Source organism: Coregonus clupeaformis, chromosome 40 (assembly GCF_020615455.1).
Source record: "Coregonus clupeaformis isolate EN_2021a chromosome 40, ASM2061545v1, whole genome shotgun sequence".
Classification (NCBI taxonomy): Eukaryota; Metazoa; Chordata; class Actinopteri; order Salmoniformes; family Salmonidae; genus Coregonus; species Coregonus clupeaformis.
Window position 1 is genome coordinate 19,150,934 of NC_059231.1, and position 23,678 is coordinate 19,174,611.

General features: G+C 45.7%; 3 protein-coding genes across 3 annotated transcripts; 2 read left to right on the forward strand and 1 right to left on the reverse strand.

Annotated features, from left to right (window-relative positions):
* The first annotated feature begins 9,367 nt into the window (after nt 1–9,367).
* LOC121555090 (gamma-crystallin M3-like) lies at nt 9,368–10,683 on the forward strand. The gene is made up of 3 exons (XM_041868894.1): nt 9,368–9,388; nt 9,671–9,910; nt 10,408–10,683. The coding sequence occupies exons 1-3, from the start codon at nt 9,380–9,382 to the stop codon at nt 10,681–10,683; spliced, it is 525 nt and encodes a 174-aa protein (XP_041724828.1). The 5' UTR covers nt 9,368–9,379.
* A 3,082-nt stretch (nt 10,684–13,765) lies between these two features.
* Nucleotides 13,766–14,533, reverse strand: LOC121555158 (gamma-crystallin M3-like). Its single transcript, XM_041868966.1, has 3 exons — nt 14,519–14,533; nt 14,149–14,397; nt 13,766–14,047 (listed from the first exon to the last, which is right to left on the reverse strand). The coding sequence occupies exons 1-3, from the start codon at nt 14,531–14,533 to the stop codon at nt 13,766–13,768; spliced, it is 546 nt and encodes a 181-aa protein (XP_041724900.1).
* A 6,980-nt stretch (nt 14,534–21,513) lies between these two features.
* Nucleotides 21,514–22,398, forward strand: LOC121555157 (gamma-crystallin M3-like). The gene is made up of 3 exons (XM_041868965.1): nt 21,514–21,522; nt 21,772–22,020; nt 22,117–22,398. The coding sequence occupies exons 1-3, from the start codon at nt 21,514–21,516 to the stop codon at nt 22,396–22,398; spliced, it is 540 nt and encodes a 179-aa protein (XP_041724899.1).
* Nucleotides 22,399–23,678: the final 1,280 nt, after the last annotated feature.

The following is a 23,678-nucleotide window of genomic DNA, read 5'->3' on the forward strand; positions in this document are numbered from 1 at the left end:
ATGGATTTAATGGTGCTCCGTGGGATGTTCAAAGTTTCTGATATTTTTTTATAACCCAACCCTGATCTGTACTTCTCCACAACTTTGTCCCTGACCTGTTTGGAGAGCTCCTTGGTATTCATGGTGCCACTTGCTTGGTGGTGCCCCTTGCTTAGTGGTGTTGCAGACTCTGGGGCCTTTCAGAACAGGTGTATATATACTGAGATCATGTGACAGATCATGTGACACTTAGATTGCACACAGGTGGACTTTATTTAACTAATTAGGTGACTTCTGAAGGTAATTGGTTGCACCAGATCTTATTTAGGGGCTTCATAGCAAAGGGGGTGAATACATATGCACACACCACTTTTCCGTTATTTTTTTTTTTGAATTTTTTGAAACAGGTTATTTTTTCCATTCCACTTCACCAATTTGGACTATTTTGTGTTTGTCCATTACATGAAATCCAAATAAAAATCCATTTAAATTACAGGTTGTAATGCAACAAAATAGGAAAAACACCAAGGGGGATGAATACTTTTGCAAGGCACTGTATCTCTCTATGAATTTGAGTGGTTCCATTTCCCCCTTGCATGATTCAATTTATTTTTCAACAATTAACACCAGTGTAGAGTGAATGCAACAATAAACAGTGTTGCCAGTGTTATTTACAGTTACAGAAACATAAACATTAACTCTGTGTGGTATGGCACAATCAAATCAAATTTTATTGGTCACATACACATTTTTTGCAGACGTTATTGCGGGTGTAGAGAAATGCTTGTGTTCCTAGCTCCAAAAGTGCAGTAGCGTCTAACAATTCACAACAATACACACAAATCTAAAAGTGAAATAATCGATTTAAGAAATATATAAATATTAGGATGAGCAATGTTGAGGTGGCATTGACTAAAATACAGTAGAACAGAATACAGTATATAGACACTTTTGAGTGTTACATATAACACTAAGTGTTAATTTAGTTTTGAGGTAGCCTAGCAGTTAAGACTGTTTGGCCAATAACTGAAAGATTGCTGGTTTGAATCCCTAAGCTGACTAAGTGAAAAATCTGTTGATGTGCCCTTGAGCAAGGTACTTAACCCTAATTTGCTCCAGGGGTGCTGTACCACTATGGCTGACCCTGTAAAACAACTCATTTCACTGCACCTATCCGGTGCATGTGACAATGAAACATATATAGAGTTGCTCTGGATAAGAGTGTCTGCTAAATGATTTTGCTGTGTGGGTCACCTGCAAGGCAGTGTTACTCCAGGGAGCCAACGGAAGTCTTTAGGTCTCAGGCAAAAATCAATCAATGATTGAACCTGGGTCTCCTGAGCACCACAGGAGTGCGCCTAAGCTTAGGTACTTCAATAAATCGACATAAAACAACAATTTTGTTAAAGCTGCAATATGTAACTTTTTGGGCAACCTGACCAAATTCACATGGAAATGTTAGTTCTACTGTAGATATGTCATTCTCATTGAAAGCAAGTCTAAGAAGTGGTAGATCTGTTCTATGTGCGATATTTCTATGCTTCCCTTTCTTAAGTTTCATTTTTGAGTCTTTGACTTTCGGTTTTGTACATCAGCTTCAAACAACTGAAAATTGAATATTTTTGGTTTATGCAAAATATATTTCACAAAGGTTTAGATATTACAATGATTCTCTACACTATACTTGCTTGTTTTGTCACATAAACTGAAATTAGGTAAACTACTAGAATTTCAGCAACCAGGAAATGGCGGGGGGCAATTTCTGCATAATGCACCTTCAATTTCTTGAACCTGTCACGGTTTCGGCCGAGGCTGCCTGTCACACTCTGGTTCTAGGACTTTTTGTGTTTAGTCAGGGTGTGTAGATTTCCGTGTGTTGTGTACTGTGGGTAGTGTCTAGGTGTTCGCGTTCTATGTTTGGTCAGTGACTCCCAATCGGAGGTAACGAGTGTCAGCTGTCGGCTCGTTATCTCTGATTGGGAGCCATATTTATATGTCTGTGTTCACCTTGTGGTTGTGGGTTTTTGTTCTATGTTCAGTCGGTGTACTGAGGACGTTACGGATCGTGTTTTGTTTTGTCGTTATTTCAACATTAAAGTCATCATGTTCACTCCCAACGCTGCGCTTTGGTCCTACTTTATTGGCGATCGTGACAGAAAAACCCACCACAACGAGACCAAGCAGCAGTTGGAATACGAGTGGTGGAGCCAGAAGAGCGAAGGTTGGGAGAGGACTATGGAGGCCTGGTCCACCGAGAGGAGAGACCCCCAGAAAATGTTTAGGGGGGGGCTCACGACGTCGGGGCAGAAGGTGTACGGCCCGGAGGAGTGCAAGAGGTTGGCAGATATGGCCGCCAGTTTAAGGGGGCCACTGGTTACGAAGGGGATGGAAAGTGTGGAGGCACGGCGAGAGGTACTGGGGGTGTTTCCAGTCCGGTCCGGCCCGTTCCTGATCCCGTGTAGGGCCAGGGGTGTGTGTCCCCAGTGCGGTTCTGTCTGTCCCTGCTCAACGCACCAAGCCTACGGGGTGCGTCGTCAACCCTGTCCAGCCAGAGCCGTCCGCCAGACAGGATCAGCCAGAGCCTTCCGCCAGACAGGATCAGCCAGAGCCTTCCGCCAGCCATGAGCAGCCAGATCCTTCCGCCAGCCATGAGCAGCCAGATCCGTCAGCCAGCCGCGAGCAGCCAGATCCGTCAGCCATCCACGAGCAGCCAGATCCGTCAGCCAGCCACGAGCAGCCAGATCCGTCAGCCAGCCATGAGCCGTCCAGCCAGGATCCGCCAGAGCCTTCCAGCCAGGATCCGCCAGAGCCGTCCAGCCAGGATCCGCCAGAGCCGTCCAGCCAGGATCCGCCAGAGCCGTCCAGCCGGGATCCGCCAGAGCCATCCAGCCGGGATCCGCCAGAGCCTTCCAGCCGGGATCCGCCAGAGCCGTCCAGCCGGGATCCGCCAGAGCCGTCCAGCCGGGATCCGCCAGAGCCGTCCAGCCGGGATCCGCCAGAGCCGTCCAGCCGGGATCCGCCAGAGCCGGAGCCGCCGCCGAGGAGGAATGCCCACCCAGCCCTCCCCTGTTTGCTTGTAGTTAGGCGCGGTCGCAGTCCGCACCTTTGGGGGGGGGGGGTACTGTCACACTCTGGTTCTAGGACTTTTTGTGTTTAGTCAGGGTGTGTAGATTTCCGTGTGTTGTGTACTGTGGGTATTGTCTAGGTGTTCGCGTTCTATGTTTGGTCAGTGACTCCCAATCGGAGGTAACGAGTGTCAGCTGTCGGCTCGTTATCTCTGATTGGGAGCCATATTTATATGTCTGTGTTCACCTTGTGGTTGTGGGTTTTTGTTCTATGTTCAGTCGGTGTACTGAGGACGTTACGGATCGTGTTTTGTTTTGTCGTTATTTCAACATTAAAGTCATCATGTTCACTCCCAACGCTGCGCTTTGGTCCTACTTTATTGGCGATCGTGACACTGCCTCTCTTCCTTGTTCGGGCAGGCTTCGGCGTTCGTTGTCTCCGGAATTCTAGCTGCCATCGTTGCATGTTTCTATGTTCGTTTGCTTTTGTCTGTTTGTTGTGACACCTGTTATCGTTTAGGTTAATTAGCGTCCTATAAGTTACTCGTTGTGTTTGTCCAGTGTTGTGTGTGATTGCTTTATTGTCTGTCGTGCGTTACTGGAAGTGTTTACATTTATTCGCTCGGTTGAGCTATCTCTCCACTGTGTTGGAGCGTTTTACGCACCTGTGTAGTGCGCCCGTTTGTTTTGTCCGCCTACGTGCGGAGTTTCGCCTTCGGGCCAGTTGGTTCATTTTTCCCTCGTGGAATTTCACTAAAGTCTTTTGGACTGTACTTCGGTGTCCTGCGCTTGATTCCACCACTACACCCACCTACAGCATCACTGACAAAATCACACACCTTCAAGATGGAATCAGCAGGAGCCGCAGCAGCCCAGGCAACGCTGGAGGACAGGGTCCGAGAACAGAGTGACCAGATCCTGCAGATGGGGTCCGCACTGCAGGAGGTGATCACCACCATCCGAGGCTGGGGGACTCCTCCACCGCCATCCTCTCTGCCAGCACCATCGGCAAGTCAGCCCATTCCCGCTCCGGAAGCCAGAGGAGTTCGACTCTCGCTCCCGAGGGCCTACGATGGGACCGCGGCCGGGTGTCAGGGATTCCTTCTCCAGGCCACCGTGCACCCGGCGCCTTCGGGACATGAGAGCGTGTCCGCCCTGATCTCCTGCCTTTCCGGGAAGGCGTTGGAATGGGCCAACGCAGAGTGGAGGAGGATCGACGCGGACACCATCACCTACGACGAGTTCTCCCGCCGCTTCAGGGCGGTGTTCGACCATCCCCCGAGGGGAAGCGGCGGGGAGCGTCTGGTCTTCCTCCGGCAGGGGAAGAGGAGTGCCCAGGAGTTCGCCTTAGAATTCCGTACTCTAGCGGCGGATGCAGGGTGGAATGAGCGGGCTCTCAGCGATCACTACAGATGTAGTCTACGCGAGGACGTCCGTAGGGAGCTGGCCTGTAGGGACACCAGCCTCTCGTTCGACCAGTTGGTCGACATGTCCATCAGGCTGGATAACCTGCTAGCTACCCGCGGACGTTCCGAGGGGGTCCGTCCATTTCACCCTCCAGCGCCTCCGAGCCGTGCCCCATGGAGCTCGGGGCGCTGGCGCTAGAGAGAGGAGGGGTCGGCTTACGAGGGGGTCCATCTCCTGCACCAACTGTGGTCGGGGAGGACACACCGCGGCTAGGTGCTGGGGATGGCCTCCTAGGGGAGAGGACGACAGGTCCCGCACTGGGGGAGTCCTTTTAGGTGAGTAGGCGCCCACTCACCCAGAGCTCTCTGTTGCCCATTTCTGTATACCTGTGCGTTTCCCACAGGTAGCACCTCATTCCCAGCATAAGGCGCTGGTAGATTCAGGCGCGGCTGGGAATTTTGTTGATAAGAAGTTTTGTTTAGCCTTAGGGATCCCCCCGTCTCCCTGTTGATGTCCCTTTCCCGTTCATGCCCTAGATAGCCGTCCGTTGGGTGCGGGCTTGATCAGGAGGTCACTGCGCCACTTAGGATGTGTGCGCAGGGGGTCATCAGGAGATGATTCAGCTATTTCTGATCGACTCGCCTGCGTATCCGGTGGTGCTGGGCATGCCCTGGTTGAGTACCCATAACCCATCTATTTCATGGCAGGAGAGGGCTCTGATGGAGTGGTCTGCCCAGTGTGTGGGTCGATGTTTGGGCGTTTCCGTAGGGGGCTACCTCGGTGGAGAGTCCAAACCAGGTGCCCGCATTGCACGTTCCCCCTGAGTATGGGGATTTGGCTATTGCGTTTAGTAAGTCGAGGGCGACGCAGTTGCCGCCCCATAGGCAGGGGAGATTGTGCGATAGACCTCCAGGCAGGAGCTGCGCTCCCACGGAGCCATGTGTATCCTCTGTCTCAGGAGGAGAAGAAAGCTATGGAGACTTACATAGACGAATCTCTGAGACAAGGATACATACGGCCTTCCACTTCCCCCTGCGTCCTCGAGTTTCTTTTTGTGAAGAAAAAGGATGGTGGGTTACGCCCGTGCATCGATTACCGTGGTCTCAATCAGATCACGGTGAAGTACAGTTATCCACTGCCGCTGATTGCGACCATGACGGAGTCATTGCATGGGGGCGCGTTTCTTCACTAAATTAGATCTCAGGAGCGCGTACAACTTGGTGCGCATCAGGGAGGGCGATGAATGGAAGACAGCCTTTAGTACCACCTCGGGCCATTACGAGTATCTTGTCATGCCATACGGGTTGATGAACGCTCCGTCAGTTTTCCAATCATTCGTGGATGAGATCTTCAGGGACATGCAGGGGCAGGGGGTGGTTGTGTACATAGATGACATTCTCGTGTACTCGCCTACCCGAGTCGAGCATGTGGCCCTGGTGTGCAGAGTGTTGCGGAGGCTGGTGGAGCACGACCTGTATGTTAAGGCAGAGAAGTGTCTGTTTTTCCAGGAGTCGGTCTCCTTTTTGGGGTATCAGTTGTCTGCGTCAGGGGTGAAGATGGAGGTAGACCGGGTGTCAGCCGTGCGTAATTGGCAAACACCAACCACTGTGAAGGAGGTGCAGCAGTTTTTGGGGTTTGCGAATTACTACCGGAGGTTTATCTGGGGTTTTGGACAGGTGGCAGCTCCCATCACGTCTCTTTTGAAGGGGGGTCCGGTGCGTCTGCAGTGGTCTGCCGAGGCGGACAGGGCGTTTGGGAGGCTGAAGGACCTGTTTACCTCGGCCCCGGTGCTGGCGCATCCGGATCCCTCTTTGCCATTTCAGGTAGAGGTGGACGCGTCTGAGGCCGGTATAGGAGCCGTGCTTTCACAAAGGTCAGGCGCGCCACCTAAACTCCGCCCCTGTGCTTTTTATTCTAAGAAGCTCAGTCCGGCGGAGCGAAACTATGACGTAGGGGACAGGGAGCTGTTAGCCGTGGTACAGGACCTAAAGGTGTGGAGGCACTGGCTTGAGGGGGCTCAACACCCTTTCCTCATTTTGACGGACCACCGTAACCTGGAGTACATCCGGGCAGCGAGGAGGCTGAACCCTCGCCAGGCAAGATGGAATATGTTTTTGACCCGGTTTACATTTAAGATCACGTACATCCCAGGGTCACAGAACGGTAAGGCAGATGCGCTGTCTCGGCGGTATGACACGGAGGAGAGGTCCGTGGAGCCCACTCCCATACTGCCGGAGTCGTGTCTGGTGGCACCGGTAGTGTGGGAGGTCGATGCTGAGCTCGAGCGGGCGTTACGCACCGACCCTAGTCCACCGCAATGCCCGGAGGGTCGGAAGTACGTTCCGCTCGAGGTTCGGGATCGATTGATCTATTGGGCTCACACGTCACCCTCCTCTGGACACCCTGGTATCGGCCGGACAGTGCACTGTCTTAGTGCCAAGTACTGGTGGCCCACGTTGGGATGTGAGCCCACAAGGGATGTGAGGGTTTATGTTTCCTCCTGCTCGGTGTGCGCCCAGTGTAAGGCGCCTAGACATCTGCCTAGGGGTAAGTTACTACCCCTGCCCGTTCCACAACGACCATGGTCTCACCTCTCGGTGGATTTCCTTACTGACCTTCCTCCTTCACAGGGAAATACCACTATACTGGTCGTTGTGGACCGGCTTTCTAAGGCCTGTCGTCTGCTCCCCATGCCGGGCCTTCCTACTGCCCTGCAAACTGCCGAAGCACTATTCACCCATGTGTTCCGGCACTACGGGGTACCCGAGGATATTGTGTCTGATCGAGGTCCCCAATTTACCTCCAGGGTTTGGAGAGCCTTTATGGAGCGGATGGGGGTCTCGGTGAGCCTCACCTTGGGTTACCACCCGGAGAGTAATGGGCAGGTGGAACGCGTGAACCAGGATGTGGGTAGGTTTCTTAGAACATACTGCCAGGACCGGCCGGAGGAGTGGGCAAGGTACGTTCCCTGGGCCGAGATGGCCCAGAATTCCCTACGCCACTCCTCCACTAACCTAACCCCTTTTCAATGTGTGTTAGGTTACCAGCCGGTTCTGGCACCTTGGCAGCAGAGCCAGATCGAGGCTCCTGCGGTGGATGAGTGGGCGCGGCGCTCGGAGGAGACATGGAACGCTGCACACGTCCACCTGCAGCGGGCCCTCCGTCGTCATAAGGCGAGCGCCGATCTCCACCGCAGTGAGGGACCGGTGTACGCACCTGGTGATCGAGTCTGGCTCTCTACCAGAAACCTGCCCCTCCGCCTGCCCTGTCGGAAACTGGGTCGGCGGTTTGTAGGGCCATTTAAAGTCCTGCGAAGGTTGAACGAGGTGTGTTACAAGTTACAACTACCTGTTGAATATAAAAGTATTAACCCCTCGTTCCATGTGTCTCTTCTCAGGCCGGTGGTAGCTGGCCCACTCCAAGAAAGTGAGATCAGGGAGACTCCTCCGCCCCCATTGGACATCGAGGGGCACCGGCGTACTCCGTGAGGTCCATCTTGGATTCGAGACGTGGGATGGGGGTCTCCAATATCTAGTGGAGTGGGAGGGGTACGGTCCGGAGGAACGGTGCTGGGTGCCGAGGGAGAGACATTTTGGACCCGTCTCTCCTGACGGAATTCCATCGTGGGCACCCGACGCACCCTGCTCCGCGTCCTCCTGGTCGTCCCCGAGGCCGGAGTCGGCGCACGTCTGGAGCCGCGCGTCAAGGGGGGGGTACTGTCACGGTTTCGGCCGAGGCTGCCTCTCTTCCTTGTTCGGGCAGGCTTCGGCGTTCGTTGTCTCCGGAATTCTAGCTGCCATCGTTGCATGTTTCTATGTTCGTTTGCTTTTGTCTGTTTGTTGTGACACCTGTTATCGTTTAGGTTAATTAGCGTCCTATAAGTTACTCGTTGTGTTTGTCCAGTGTTGTGTGTGATTGCTTTATTGTCTGTCGTGCGTTACTGGAAGTGTTTACATTTATTCGCTCGGTTGAGCTATCTCTCCACTGTGTTGGAGCGTTTTACGCACCTGTGTAGTGCGCCCGTTTGTTTTGTCCGCCTACGTGCGGAGTTTCGCCTTCGGGCCAGTTGGTTCATTTTTCCCTCGTGGAATTTCACTAAAGTCTTTTGGACTGTACTTCGGTGTCCTGCGCTTGATTCCACCACTACACCCACCTACAGCATCACTGACAGAACCACTGTTGGCATGTCCTTGAACCACTGTTGAACCACTGTTGGCATGTCGTTGATTAAAGCCACAAACCTGAGTTTATGTTTTTGTTTTAGCCCAACAGCAGTCCCGCCACTTGGATTTGTATGGGGGATGGGGCTGGGGAAATGTAACCACAGTGCTATGGATGCCATGAGATTGAAATTATAGGTTTTAATGTTAACAAATAATCACATGACAACACAAACATAAACAATGGAGTAAAACAAACTTATATTTTTCATTATAATTGTGGAAAGACATTTGCACTATGTCAGTTCCCACATATTTAGGTCACTTATTGTGGTAAATGGGACTGACGTTTGTATTTTATAGACAAGTCTCTCTCTTGAGAAAGAGAGCAATAGATTCAGTATAATATTGGCAGTTCAATGTTTAAACTCGCTATCCCAAAATGTGCAGATTATTATCATAATATTTCGTAAATACCAGCATTTTGTGCTTTTGTATGGCACTCAAAAATGGCTAAACTTCAAGAAATCGACTCTGTTCTCTACATTCCTGCTTCCTCTGTGTGTCTTCAGCTGGTCCTCAGCGCCATGGGCACTCCTTTGTGGTGAGTTGTGATAGCGCAAAATAAATCAACAGCGGTTGCAGACCTGCTTATTCATCAGGTTCCAGAAAATGTGAATAACAAAACCCCATTGCGGTCCGTATAAAGTATAAAAGCCCTCTGGCAGCCACAGGTTGTTGGACAGAATCCCACAAAGAACATCAAACATGGGCAAGGTATGTACAGATCAGCCAGCTGTGGATCAGCCTGTCAGTCCTCTAACGTAGCACAGTCATATTCATCTGGGTTTCAGCTAATGGAAAAGAACAGCAGACAGCTTGAAATGGGATCAAGATAAACAAAGATGGATAGTTATATCATCACATATAGTAGGGTGACTGTGTCTTTTCAGTCATGATGAAAGGAAAGGCTTAGTGTCACTAATCCTGTGTATTAGTAACAGAACGTCACAGAACTTGAGAAAGTGAATTGAACATTTGATGTGTGGTCTCTTGCAGGTCATCTTCTATGAGGACAGAAACTTCCAGGGCCGCTCTTATGAGTGCATGAGCGACTGCCCTGACATGTCCTCCTACATGAGCAGGTGCCACTCCTGCAGGGTGGAGAGTGGATGCTTCATGGTGTACGACCGTTCCAACTTCATGGGAAACCAGTTCTTCTTGAGGAGGGGAGAGTACTCAGACTACATGCATATGGGAATGAGTGACTCTGTCCTCTCCTGCCGTATGATCCCTCAGGTAGGAGAAAGTCTCAGTGATCCATATAACTTGATACAATATCTCTGCAGATATTTTATCATCTTTGTTATCAAAAATCTAAAACTTGAACTGTATTTCTACTTAAACCAGCTTGATTTGATTTGATTTATTAGGTTCCCCATTAGCCGACCCCAATGGCTACAGCTAGTCTTAATGGGGTCCGACATATAACGAAAAAGACATTACAGACAAAATACTTTACAATTTACATTCTGTAACTGTAACTGTAATTTCCTATGGATATAGGTTTGGCTTACACTTTAGCAGACACTCTTATCCAGAGCAACTAGGTTTAAGTGCCTTGCTCAAGGGCACATTGACAGATGTTTCACCTAGTCTGTGCTGAGATGCAAACCAGTGACTTTCTGCTTATTGGCCCAACACTCTTAACCGCTAGGCTACCTGGTACACTTTAATTGGAATTACAGCTGTAAAGGAGTGTTGATTATGAGCATGATTTTTTTTTTGCACAACAGCACAGAGGATCCTTCAGGATGAGAGTCTATGAGAGGGAGAACTTTGGAGGTCAGATGCACGAGATGTTGGAGGATTGTGAGTCCTTCCAGGAGCGTTACCGCATGGCCAACTGCGAGTCTGCCCAGGTCATGGAGGGACACTGGCTGATGTACGAGCAACCCCACTTCAGAGGCAGGATGATTTACATGAGGCCCGGAGAGTACAGGAACCTCAGGGAGATGGGAAGAAGCGGAATGAGATATAGTTCTGTGAGACGCATCATGGAATCCTGTTAAATCTTTTAATTTGTAGCCCTTTTAAATTGTGAAATAAAATACCATCTAAGAGCATTTTTGTATCTGCCCACCTTTATTGTGAATTATTGTGGTTTTTGGTGTATTTTCTGATTTATTTAGAATTTAATGACTGACTTTGGTTATTCCTCTCAAAATACAACCTAACATGATTTGTCCACTTGGCTGTAGTTGATTCCCCAAGACAGACTTTGGGTATTTAGTTCCCTTACTGAGATACAGTACCAGTCAAAAGTATGGACACACCTACTCATTCAAGTTTTTTAAAACTCTTTTCTATATTCTAGAATAATAGTGAAGGCATTACAACTATGAAATAACACATATGGAATCATGTAGTAATCAAAAATGTGTTAAACAAATCAAAATATATTTTATATTTGAGATTCTTCAAATAGCCACCATTTGCCTTGATGACAGCTTTGCACACTCCAAACCTTTGACTGGTAGTGTACTTCATAGATAGGTTTTGTAAGCATTATATTTTTCAAGTCAATTTATTGATAAAAAACAATTGTTGCTTCAGCTGTGCTATAAAATCAAACATCAAATTTTAAGTGGAATATAACATAATAATGTGGCTTATCGATAACATTTAAATAACATTTCACTTACATTCAGATTATGTATCACTGTTTGAATAAGCATTGGATCAAAACAAAACGACCAAATAGCATGAAAAGTTATGAAACATTCGTATATTTATTCAAATACAGTGCTATTACTTATGGATAAAGTAGATTTTCTGAGAGCACAGCTCTTTAGAGGAGAAAAAATACCAATGCAAATGTTGTAGCTACTATAAAATAGGTGTACATACAATACATTACATTATTATTTTTATTTTTATTTTTTTACTCAGATCATTGGACTAGCCTTCAAGAAACAAATGGAAATGTGTTATGTTTTCAAGGCTTAGCTTACACAGAGAGAACAATAAGGGTCCAAGAACTAAACCTTGCGGAACACAGAAAGTTGAATTTGGAGTTCTGCGAGGTTCAGTGCTTGGAACCTTACTATTCTATCTCTATATACAGTATATTCGGAAAGTATTCTGACCCCTTTACTTTTTCCACATTTTGTTACACTACAGCCTTATTCTAAAAATGATTAAATTGTTTTTTTCCCTCATCAATTTACATTTACACACAATACCCCATAATGACAAAGCAAAAACAAGTTTTTAGAAATGTTTGCTAATTTATAAAAAAATTAAAAAATAAATATTTCATTTACATAAGTATTCAGACGCTTTACTCAGTACTTTGTTGAAGCACCTTTGGCAGCGATTACAGCCTCGAGTCTTCTTGGGTATGACGCTACAAGCTTGGCACACCTGTATTTGGGGAGTTTCTCACATTCTTCTCTGCAGATGCTCTCAAGCTCTGTCAGGTTGGATGGGGATCGTTGCTGCACAACTATTTTCAGGTATCTCCAGAGATGTTCAATCGGGTTCAAGTCCGGGCTCTGGCTGGGCCACTCAAGGACATTCAGAGACTTGTCCCAAAGCCATCCTGCATTGTCTCGGCTGTGTGCTTAGAATCGTTGTCTTGTTGGAAGGTGAACCTTCGCCCCAGTCTGAGCGCTCTGGAGCAGGTTTTCATCAAGGATCTCTCTGTACTTTGCTCCATTCATCTTTCCCTTGATCCTGACTAGTCTCCCAGTCCCTGTCGCAGAAAAACATCCCCACAGCATGATGCTGCCACCACAATGCTTCACCGTAGGGATGGTGCCAGGTTTCCTCCAGACGTGACGCTTGGTATTCAGGCCAGAGAATCTTGTTTCTCATGGTCTGAGAGTCTTTAGGTGCCTTTTGGCAAACTCCAAGTGGGCTGTCATGTGCCTTTTACTGAGGAGTGGCTTCCGTCTGGCCACTCTACCATAAAGGCCTGATTGGTGGAGTGCTGCAGAGATGGTTGTCCTTCTGGAAGTTTCTCCCATCTCCACAGAGGAACTCTAGAGCTCTGTCAGAGTGACCATCGGGTTCTTGGTCACCTCCCTGACCAAGGCCTTTCTCCCCCGATTGCTCAGTTTGGCCGGGCGGCCAGCTTTAGGAAGAGTCTTGGTGGTTCCATACTTCTTCCATTTAAAGAATGACGGAGTCCACTGTGTTCTTGGGGACCATCAACACTGCAGACATTTTTTGGTACCCTTCCCAAGATCTGTGCCTCGACACAATCCTGTCTCAGAGCTCTACGGACAATTCCTCCGACCTCATGGCTTGGTTTTTTCTCTGACATGCACTGTCAACTGTTGGACCTTATATAGACAGGTGTGTGCCTTTCCAAATCATGTCCAATCAATTTAATTTACCACAGGCGGACTTCAATCAAGTTGTAGAAACATCTCAAGGATGATCAATGGAAACAGAATGCACCTGAGCTAAATTTCGAGTGTCATAGCAAAGGGTCTGAATACTTATGTGAATAAGTTATTTCAGTTTTTTATTTTTCATAAATTAGCAAACATTTCTAAAAATCTGTTTTCGCTCTGTCATTATGGGGTATTGTGTGTAGATTGTGAGATCTTTTTTGTTTTAACCCATTGTTGAATAAGGCTGTAACGTAACAAAGTGTGAAAAATGTCAAGGGGTCTGAATACTTTCCGGCACTGTATTATCCCTTTGAAATAATAACCCATAAACATTGAATGCTATTTCATTGCTATGCAGGTGAAACACAAATCTACTTGTCAATAAAATCAGAAGATACATTCAAGACATACAGTATTTTCAACATAAATTACAGCCAGCGATTTGATTGTGCCTTCAGGTATACAATTTTATATTTTATTGTCAATATTTTATTTCTTTTTTTAAACTTATTTTTATGATGCCTTCTGCAATGCTATATATTTGATAGCAATGGTGCTTGGCCCTCTTAATGGCTGCTTTTAGGTATTTTCACAGATAGAATAAATGTTGCCATATATACCATGTCATATCATATATTATAAAATGTAAGTGATATTTCAGAATGAAGAGGAGGTATGTGATGATCAAGTAACACAAATACTGTACATAGTGTTTTTGCGCATTTATTTGAACAATTGACAATCAGATGATTTAGCATATGTCCGTGATACGCCTCATGCTCATGAACCTCATGCCCTTGGTCCCCATGCCCATATCCTTGAAGCTCCTGTACTCTCCAGGCCTCATGTACATCATCCTGCCTCTGAAGTGGGGCTGCTCAAACATCAGCCAGTGGCCGTCCATAACCTGGGCAGACTGGCAGTCTGACATGCGGTAACGATCCTGGATGGAGTCACAGTCGTCCATCAGCTCCATGTTCTGGCCTCCAAAGTTCTCCTTCTCATAGATCTTCATTTTATAGGATCCTCTGTGCTGTTGGTGGGGAATTGAAAACATTTGTATTAATTCCAAAGTATGACAGTTTTAGAAGCCTACTTTGTAATTTAACGGAAGAAATGCTATTTCTTCCTTACCATGGGGATCATGCGGCTGGACCTGATGCAGTCGCTCTGGCTCATGCCCATCAAACGCTGGTTGTCGGGGTACTCTCCTCTTCTGACCAGCATCTGGTGTCCCATGAAGTTGGGGCGCTCGTAGACCATGAAGCAGCCGCTCTCAACCCTGCAGGAGTTGCACCTGCTCAGGTGGGAGGTCAGCTCAGGGCAGTCCTGGCTGGTCTCATAGGAACGTCCCTGGAAGTTCTTGTCCTCATAGAAGATGATCTGCAAGAAAAGTTATAAGAATCCTATACAACACCTATTGCAGAATTAAGGTGCAGCAGACACACATCAAATGCAGTCATTTAGTTAGAATGATATGAACATTTGTTTAAATGCCACCTACCCTGCCCATGGTCATGGTTGCTGTTGGTTGTTTAAGCTTGACTGTAAATGCTAGTGCCACCCTTGCCCTTTTATACTTTGTTAGATGCCCACAGCATATGTAACCACATTGTGTTAAATTCCTGAGTCATCACCATGTAATCTACTGTAAACTAAAGCAGGTTCAATATTATTAGTTTTAGTAGCATTTGCATAATATTTTAAAGAGTTAGTATACTGTAGTAAATTAAACATGTAAATTACTTACCTATGGCTTTGATTATCATGGAACGTTAACTATGATTCCTAATTCTAAACAATACGTACATGACCCAGAAGCAGAGATGGAGGTTGGCGCACTGCCAACTGTGCCAACTGAGCAAAGCAAAAAGCGCTTCACTGGGTATGGGTCTGCTACTATTTTTGCTACGTTGCGGGAAATAACTCTGTGATACCTGGGGTTGCAATCTCATGACGCCTGTTGCGAAGATTTTCCATGTTTGTCCACAGAAAGTGCCCACAATTATGATTGTAACTTCATTGTTGGTACTACATTGAAAACCTTTCACTTAAAATGTACCAAACAACCTCATTCAAAAGGATTGCAGTCATTCCTATTTGTATGTGTATTGATTAAGGATCCCCATTAGATCCTGCCAAGGCAGCAACTACTCTTCCTGGGGTCCAGCAACATTAAGGCAGTTATAAACAATTACAAATATTACATGACATTACATTTCATAGCACTTTTCACAACACATTAAGTGTATGCCCTCAGGCCACTACTACTATGTTGACGAGTCTAAGCTAGGACTAGGTCTAAAGGACAAGAAGCCCTAGTCTAAGCTAAATCACTTGGAGTCAACAGTAATGTGTGGAATGCAAGCATTATGTACTATAAAACATTTTTAAAACGATTTGGTTCAAGAGACAGAGTTATTGTATTTCTTCAAATACCATCAACATAAGCAGGGTTGGGAAGCCTTTGGGAAAGGATTTACGGAAGATTGCTTGGTATCCAAACCTCCCCGACTGCCCTTAATGGCACCAAAGGAATTACAAATAATTTGTTTTTATTATATTTTGTGTTGTCCCTTTTCTGATGCTATATGACTTATTTTAAGCGAAATACAATAAAGTTCCTGAGGTTTGATATCACTATTTTTATACAATATTATTGGAATACATGACAATTAGATGAAACATTACAACAAAGTAGGTCGATACCAACTGTGATGTAGTGGTAAACAATAGGTGGGTAAACTCTGATCGCCGGTCGCAGTGAAAAAAGTAATGCTCCCTATACTTTCAATGCATTTTTCTGCAAAAGGTGGGCAAACTGTTGGGCAAACTGTTGGGCAAACTGTTGGGCAAACTGTGTTTACTTGCTTTTACCCTCCACTACACCACTGGATACCAACCTTACTCAAAGTAAGTGACTTAAAGGGTCATTCTGCAGTTGCTACATCTATTTTTGTACTTATATATTAATGATACATACTCAATGATGCTTGAAGAATATAACTTATAAATGCCCTATGAGCTTAGTTGTCTTACCCCAATCAGAACCATAAATATAAGGTTGTTTTACTCCAATGTTTGAAAACAATATGAATGTAAACAAACACTGTATAGCCTCAAAACATGGTTAAAATTATCATTTTGATATCATGGATGTTCAGTTCTTGCATCCATTTACATTTACATTTACATTTACATTTACGTCATTTAGCAGACGCTCTTATCCAGAGCGACTTACAAATTGGTGCATTCACCTTATAGCCAGTGGGATAACCACTTTACAATATGTATTATTATTATTATTTTATTTTTTTGGGGGGTGGGGAAAGGGGGGGTAGAAGGATTACTTTATCCTATCCCAGGTATTCCTTAAAGAGGTGGGGTTTTTCAAGTGTCTCCGGAAGGTGGTGAGTGACTCCACTGTCCTGGCGTCGTGAGGGAGCTTGTTCCACCATTGGGGTGCCAGAGCAGCGAACAGTTTTGACTGGGCTGAGCGGGAACTGTGCTTCCACAGAGGTAGGGGGGCCAGCAGGCCAGAGGTGGATGAACGCAATGCCATCGTTTGGGTGTAGGGACTGATCAGAGCCTGAAGGTACGGAGGTGCCGTTCCCCTCACAGCTCCGTAGGCAAGCACCATGGTCTTGTAGCAGATGCGAGCTTCAACTGGAAGCCAGTGGAGTGTGCGGAGGAGCGGGGTGACGTGAGAGAACTTGGGAAGGTTGAACACCAGACGGGCTGCAGCATTCTGGATGAGTTGTAGGGGTTTAATGGCACAGGCAGGGAGCCCAGCCAACAGCGAGTTGCAGTAATCCAGACGGGAGATGACAAGTGCCTGGATTAGGACCTGTGCCGCTTCCTGTGTAAGGCAGGGGTCGTACTCTCCGAATGTTGTAGAGCATGAACCTACAGGATTGGGTCACCGCCTTGATGTTAGCGGAGAACGACAGGGTGTTGTCCAGGGTCACGCCAAGGCTCTTCGCACTCTGGGAGGAGGACACAACGGAGTTGTCAACCGTGATGGCGAGATCATGGAACGGGCAGTCCTTCCCGGGAGGAAGAGCAGCTCCGTCTTGCCGAGGTTCAGCTTGAGGTGGTGATCCGTCATCCACACTGATATGTCTGCCAGACATGCAGAGATGCGATTCGCCACCTGGTTATCAGAAGGGGGAAAGGAGAAGATTAGTTGTGTGTCGTCTGCGTAGCAATGATAGGAGAGGCCATGTGAGGATATGACAGAGCCAAGTGACTTGGTGTATAGCGAGAATAGGAGAGGGCCTAGAACTGAGCCCTGGGGGACACCAGTGGTGAGAGCACCACAGCTCTGTCTATGAATTTGAGTGGTTACATTTCTTCAGCCCAATCCCTCAGCTTTGAATCTTTGTTTTCATTTCAACAACTTTCTTCTTGTGATGTGCTAGACGGTTTGCGCAAGATTGATGTAAAATAAATAATCCACTGTGGCTGATTTGCTTGATCCTTTCTTGCTGCAGCTTTCTGCTCCTCTGATCGCAGCATCTTTAACACATATTTTTTACCTTGCAATTATTTCTGGTACCATCCCCAGGGTCTGGAAGGTGGCCCATATACTCCCACTGGTACCATCCCCAGGGTCTAGAAGGTGGCCCATATACTCCCACTGGTACCATCCCCAGGGTCTAGAAGGTGGCCCATATACTCCCCCTGGTACCATCCCCAGGGTCTGGAAGGTGGCCCATATACTCCCCCTGGTACCATCCCCAGGGTCTAGAAGGTGGCCCATATACTCCCCCTGGTACCATCCCCAGGGTCTAGAAGGTGGCCCATATACTCCCCCTGGTACCATCCCCAGGGTCTGGAAGGTGGCCCATATACTCCCACTGGTACCATCCCCAGGGTCTAGAAGGTGGCCCATATACTCCCCCTGGTACCATCCCCAGGGTCTGGAAGGTGGCCCATATACTCCCCCTGGTACCATCCCCAGGGTCTGGAAGGTGGCCCATATACTCACACTGGTACCATCCCCAGGGTCTAGAAGGTGGCCCATATACTCCCCTGGTACCATCCCCAGGGTCTGGAAGGTGGCCCATACTCCCCCTGGTACCATCCCCAGGGTCTAGAAGGTGGCCCATATACTCCCCCTGGTACCATCCCCAGGGTCTGGAAGGAGGCCCATATACTCCCCCTGGTACCATCCCCAGGGTCTGGAAGGTGGCCCATATACTCCCCCTGGTACCATCCCCAGGGTCTAGAAGGTGGCCCATATACTACCCCTTCACAAAGGTGGTGACCCGTGTGACCTAAATTATTTCCAAACACTCTTGCCTAGGAAGAATTCTAGAATCCTTGGTAAATACTCAACTTTTAAACTACGAAATGTATTCTTATTGTACACCAGTCAGGTTTCAGATCAGGTCATAGCACCATCTCTGCTACTTCTTTGATTTTAAATAATGTTCTTAATTGTTTGGATAAGAAGAAACACTGTGTGGACCTTTTTATTGACCTGTCTAAAGCCTTTGACACTGTGGATCACTCATTACTTATTTAGAGGCTTTCATCAATTGGCCTGGACCAGGATGCATTTAGCTGGTTAGAAAATTATTTAAAGGACAGAACGCAGTGTGTATTTACTGATGGTGTTAAATCAGGTTTTCTGGACATAACAAAGGGTGTCCCACAAGGATCAATTCTTGATCCTGTTCTTTTCACTATTTACATTAACAATATTGGTTTATCTGAATGAAAAAAAAAGACTTTCACCTGTATGCAGATTACACTGTTGTGTATGCTATTGTCCCTACAGCTGAATAAGCTCTGTCAGAGCTTCAATCTGCCTTTATTGCCCTGCAAAAAGCTTTTGTTGAACTGAAATTGGTACTTAAAGGAAAATTCCACTTTCAAAATACAGAAATCCTCCCCGCATGATGCATTTTGCAAAATGCATCATACGGGTATGATTTCTGTATTTTGGAAGTTTAGTTTTCTTTTAAGTACCAATTTCAGTATTGAAGCCATTAGATGTACTTTATGATAGCGCATTGAGCTTTATTACGGGGGATAGGTTCAGTACACATCATTACATTTTGTATCAGAAAGTAGGCACTCCTTGAAGTCTCGTGGATCGATTGCGCTCTTTTTGTCTATAAAGCCCTCTTGCATAAACTTCCGCCATACCTTACCTCATTGTTAACCTTCAGATGTATAAGTGCCCAGACCCAGACTCAGGGATGGCTAACCCTGGAGATCCCTTCAATCTCCACCAAGTTAGATACATCTTTTTTTTCTTTTCTTTTTTTGCACCTTTCATGTGGAATCCAAAAGTCCATAAAGTTGGTGTATTTGGTGGCTCTAGGGCAATTCAGGTGGATGTTAGAGGGCCTTTATACTGAAGAATGTGTTTGTTTCATATGATTGTGTTTTGCTTTTCGTATTTGCTTTTCATGTATTGATGTGTATATACAGTTGAAGTCGGAAGTTTACATACACCTTAGCCAAATACATTTGAACTCTGTTTTTCACAATTCCTGACATTTAATCCTAGTAAAGATTTCCTGTCTTAGGTCAGTTAAGATCACCACTTTATTTTAAGAATGTGAAATGTCAGAATAATAGTAGAGAGAATTATTTATTTCAGCTTTTATTTCTTTCATCACTTTCCCAGTGGGTCAGAAGTTTACATACACTCAATTAGTATTTGGTAGCATTGCCTTTAAATTGTTTAACTTGGGTCAAACGTTTCGGGTAGCCTTCCAGAAGCTTCCCAAAATAAGTTGGGTGAATTTTGGCCCATTCCTCTTGAAAGAGCTGGTGTAACTGAGTCAGGTTTGTAGGCCTCCTTGCGCGCACACGCTTTTTCAGTTCTGCCCACACATTTTCTATAGGATTGAGGTCAGGGCTTTGTGATGGCCACTCCAATACCTTGACTTTGTTGTCCTTAAGCCATTTTGCCACAACTTTGGAAGTATGCTTGGGGTCATTGTCCATTTGGAAGACCCATTTGCAACCAAGCTTTAACTTCCTGACTGATGTCTTGAGATGTTGCTACAATATATCCGCATAATTTTCCTTCCTCATGATGCCATCTATTTTGTGAGCAAAGCACCCCCACAGCATGATGCTGCCACCCCCGTGCTTCACGGTTAGGATGGTGTTCTTCGGCTTGCAAGCAACCACCTTTTTCCTCCAAACATAACGATGGTCATTAAGGCAAACATTTATATTTTTGTTTCATCAAACCAGAGGACATTTCTCCAAAAAGTACGATCTTTGTACCCATGTTCAGTTGCAAACCGTAGTCTGGCTTTTTATGGCAGTTTTGGAGCAGTTGCTTCTTCCTTGCTGAGCTGCCTTTCAGGTTATGTCGATATAGGACTTGTTTTACTGTGGATATAGAGACTTTTGTACCTGTTTCCTCCAGCATCTTCACAAGGTCCATTGCTGTTGTTCTGGGATTGATTTGCACTTTTCGAACCAAAGTACGTTCATCTCTAGGAGACAGAACGCGTCTCCTTCCTGAGCGGTATGACGGCTGCGTATTCCCATGGTGTTTATACTTGCGTACTATTGCTTGTACAGATGAACTTGGTACCTTCAGGCGTTTGGAAATTGCACCCAACGATAAAGCACTTTTTTTTCTGAGGTCTTGGCTGATTTATTTTGATTTTCCCATGATGTCAAGCAAAGAGGCACTGCGTTTGAAGGTAGGCCTTGAAATACATCCACAGGTACACCTCCAATTGACTCAAATAATGTCAATTAGCCTGTCAGAAGCTTCTAAAGCCATGACATCATTTTCTGGAATTTTCCAAGCTGTTTAAAGGCACATTCAACTTAGTGTATATAAACTTCTGACCCCCTGGAATTGTGATACAGTGAATTATAAGTGAAATAATCTGTCTGTAAACAATTGTTGGAAAAATTACTTGTGTCATGCACAAAGTAGATGTCCTAACCGACTTGCAAAAACTATAGTTTGTTAACAAGAAATTTGTGGAGTGGTTGAAAAATGAGTTTTAATGACTCCAACCTAAGTGTATGTAAACGTCCGACTTCAACTGTAGATATGTATAGTGTAATTGATGTGTATATAGGTATGTATAGTGTAATTGATGTGTATATAGAAATGTATAGTGTAATTGTTGTTTATTGAAGTGCTGGGCAGGTCGTCACTGTAAATAAGAATTTGTTCTTAATTGACTTACCTGTATAAATAAAAGTAAAACAAGAAAAAGACAGAGCAGTAACACATTTAAAAGGCCTAGTCGATACATTCGATGCTCCAATGCACCTGTTCCCCATAGGAGCGGGTTGCAGTTGGCACTGCCCCAGATGCATACAATCTGGAATAATAACCATTTACAGACCGATTTAACAAACATTACAGCCCTCTATGCTGTGTTGCTGAGTTAGGCATTAAAAACAATGGACCATAGATCATTTAGCTATCAAGTTTAGTATAAAAGTGACAGGGGAGGATGAGTGGGCAAAGTTCGAGTGTTGTCAGTGATAGGAGAAATCATGGGCAAGGTAGGATAACTATATATATATTGTGGACTACCATGGGCAGTTCAAGGTCTATGCTGACACAAACAATTCAATATATGCATATCAAAAGCAACGTTATTAAGTAAAAATCATGTAAATTCTAAAATACAGAAATGTGAGTGAACACACCTAGTTCGAGTTCACATTCATTTATGTGATCATATTTGAGTGACCACATAGCTCATTGAAGATGTGTATTTTAATAACTTTATAAAAACCATATCTTCCTAGATCATCTTTTACGAGGACAAGAACTTCCAGGGACGTTCCTATGAGACCAGCCAGGACTGCCCTGAGCTGACCTCCCACCTGAGCAGGTGCAACTCCTGCAGGGTTGAGAGCGGCTGCTTCATGGTCTACGAGCGCCCCAACTTCATGGGACACCAGATGCTGGTCAGAAGAGGAGAGTACCCCGACAACCAGCGCTTGATGGGCATGAGCCAGAGCGACTGCATCAGGTCCAGCCGTATGATCCCCATGGTAAGAAGAGCTAATGTGTCATGGTTCAATTCAATGTGTTGTTTATTTCATTTAGCACACATGGATAAGTAATTCCAATAAAATTTCCTAAAACAGCACAAAGGAAACTTCAGGATGAGGATCTACGAGAAGGAGAACTTCGGAGGTCAAATGCACGAGATGATGGACGACTGTGACTCCATCATGAGTCGTTACCGTATGTCTGACATGCAGTCCTGCAACGTGATGGACGGCCACTGGCTGATGTACGAGCAGCCCCACTTCAGAGGCAGAATGATCTACCTGAGGCCTGGAGAATACAGGAGCCTGAGAGATATGGGCTTGGGGGCCATGGACATGAGAATCGGCTCCATCAGACGCATCATAGACTCCTGTTAAACCCCCATCAAACTCCACCTAATAAATGCTTTTATCTACTGTAAGACTTTTACTATTTTACTCCCTTCACAACGTGTTCAGAATAAGCAAGTATTGTACTTGTCAAATAATGTAGACTTCATGTAGCAGCCTTAAATCAACAGATGCACATGCACATCAGTATGTAGTATAGTGCATTAAGACTTCACTTTGAACCAGATCTCGCATACTTGAGATGTACAATTCATATTTCAAAAAAAGGATTGTACTCTAGGTTAGAGAGATCTTCTGGTTAGGGTTGAATATTTTCCCGGTATTTTACAAATGTTCTATCCTGAGAATAATTCCCTTTTCTCCCGGGTAACCCGATATTTCCCGCCAAAACCGGAAGTGTCATTCAAAAGCATTATAAAGCATATAAATGTCTGGATTTGATTAGAGCTTTGATCAGCATGAACATTCAAACCTGATGCTACCTGAGCCTGATGAGACATATATTTAATACATTTTATGAACCCTACATTTACGACATTTAATGAGCCCAAGCCGAAAGAAGCCCAAATGATTGTGCCGTTATCCTTTACATGTCACGATCGTTGAAAGGAGTGGACCAATGCGCAGCGTGGAATGCGAACATACTTTTATTAAACATTCACCACACGAACAAAAACAACAAAACGATACGTGAAGTCCTTGGGTACATACACAAACCATACACGGAACAAAATCCCACAAACACAAATGCCCAAACGGCTGCCTAAGTATGGTTCTCAATCAGAGACAACAAGCAACAGCTGATTCTCGTTGCCTCTGATTGAGAACCACCCCGGCCAGCATAGAAACACAATGAACTAGATCCTGAACATAGAAACACAAAACATAGACTCTACACACCCTGGCTCAACATAACAGAGTCCCCAGAGCCAGGGCGTGACAATACATATGTGATATAGGCACATTACGCCCGACAGAAAAACATAAAAGCCCATAGATATAGCTAGCTCTATGCTCTCTTGGGTAAATAAATGAAACTAGCTCCAGTAGGCTAATCTTTTGAGTGTGAACTGTACTGTATTGTATTATACTGTTTTATATGGACTGGAATTATGGACATCGTTCAAACCATGATGAAGCAGAAGAGAACATGCAATTCTGGTGCAGCACATGCAACCTACAAAGTTACAAGTATAGGCTAGCGAATTTTGAAATATAATAGGGCCTATTTGTATAATTAGTAGGCTGGTGCATATAAACCTTTCAAAATATTTCCCCTAATGTTATTAGCCTACCTCCTCTTTCTC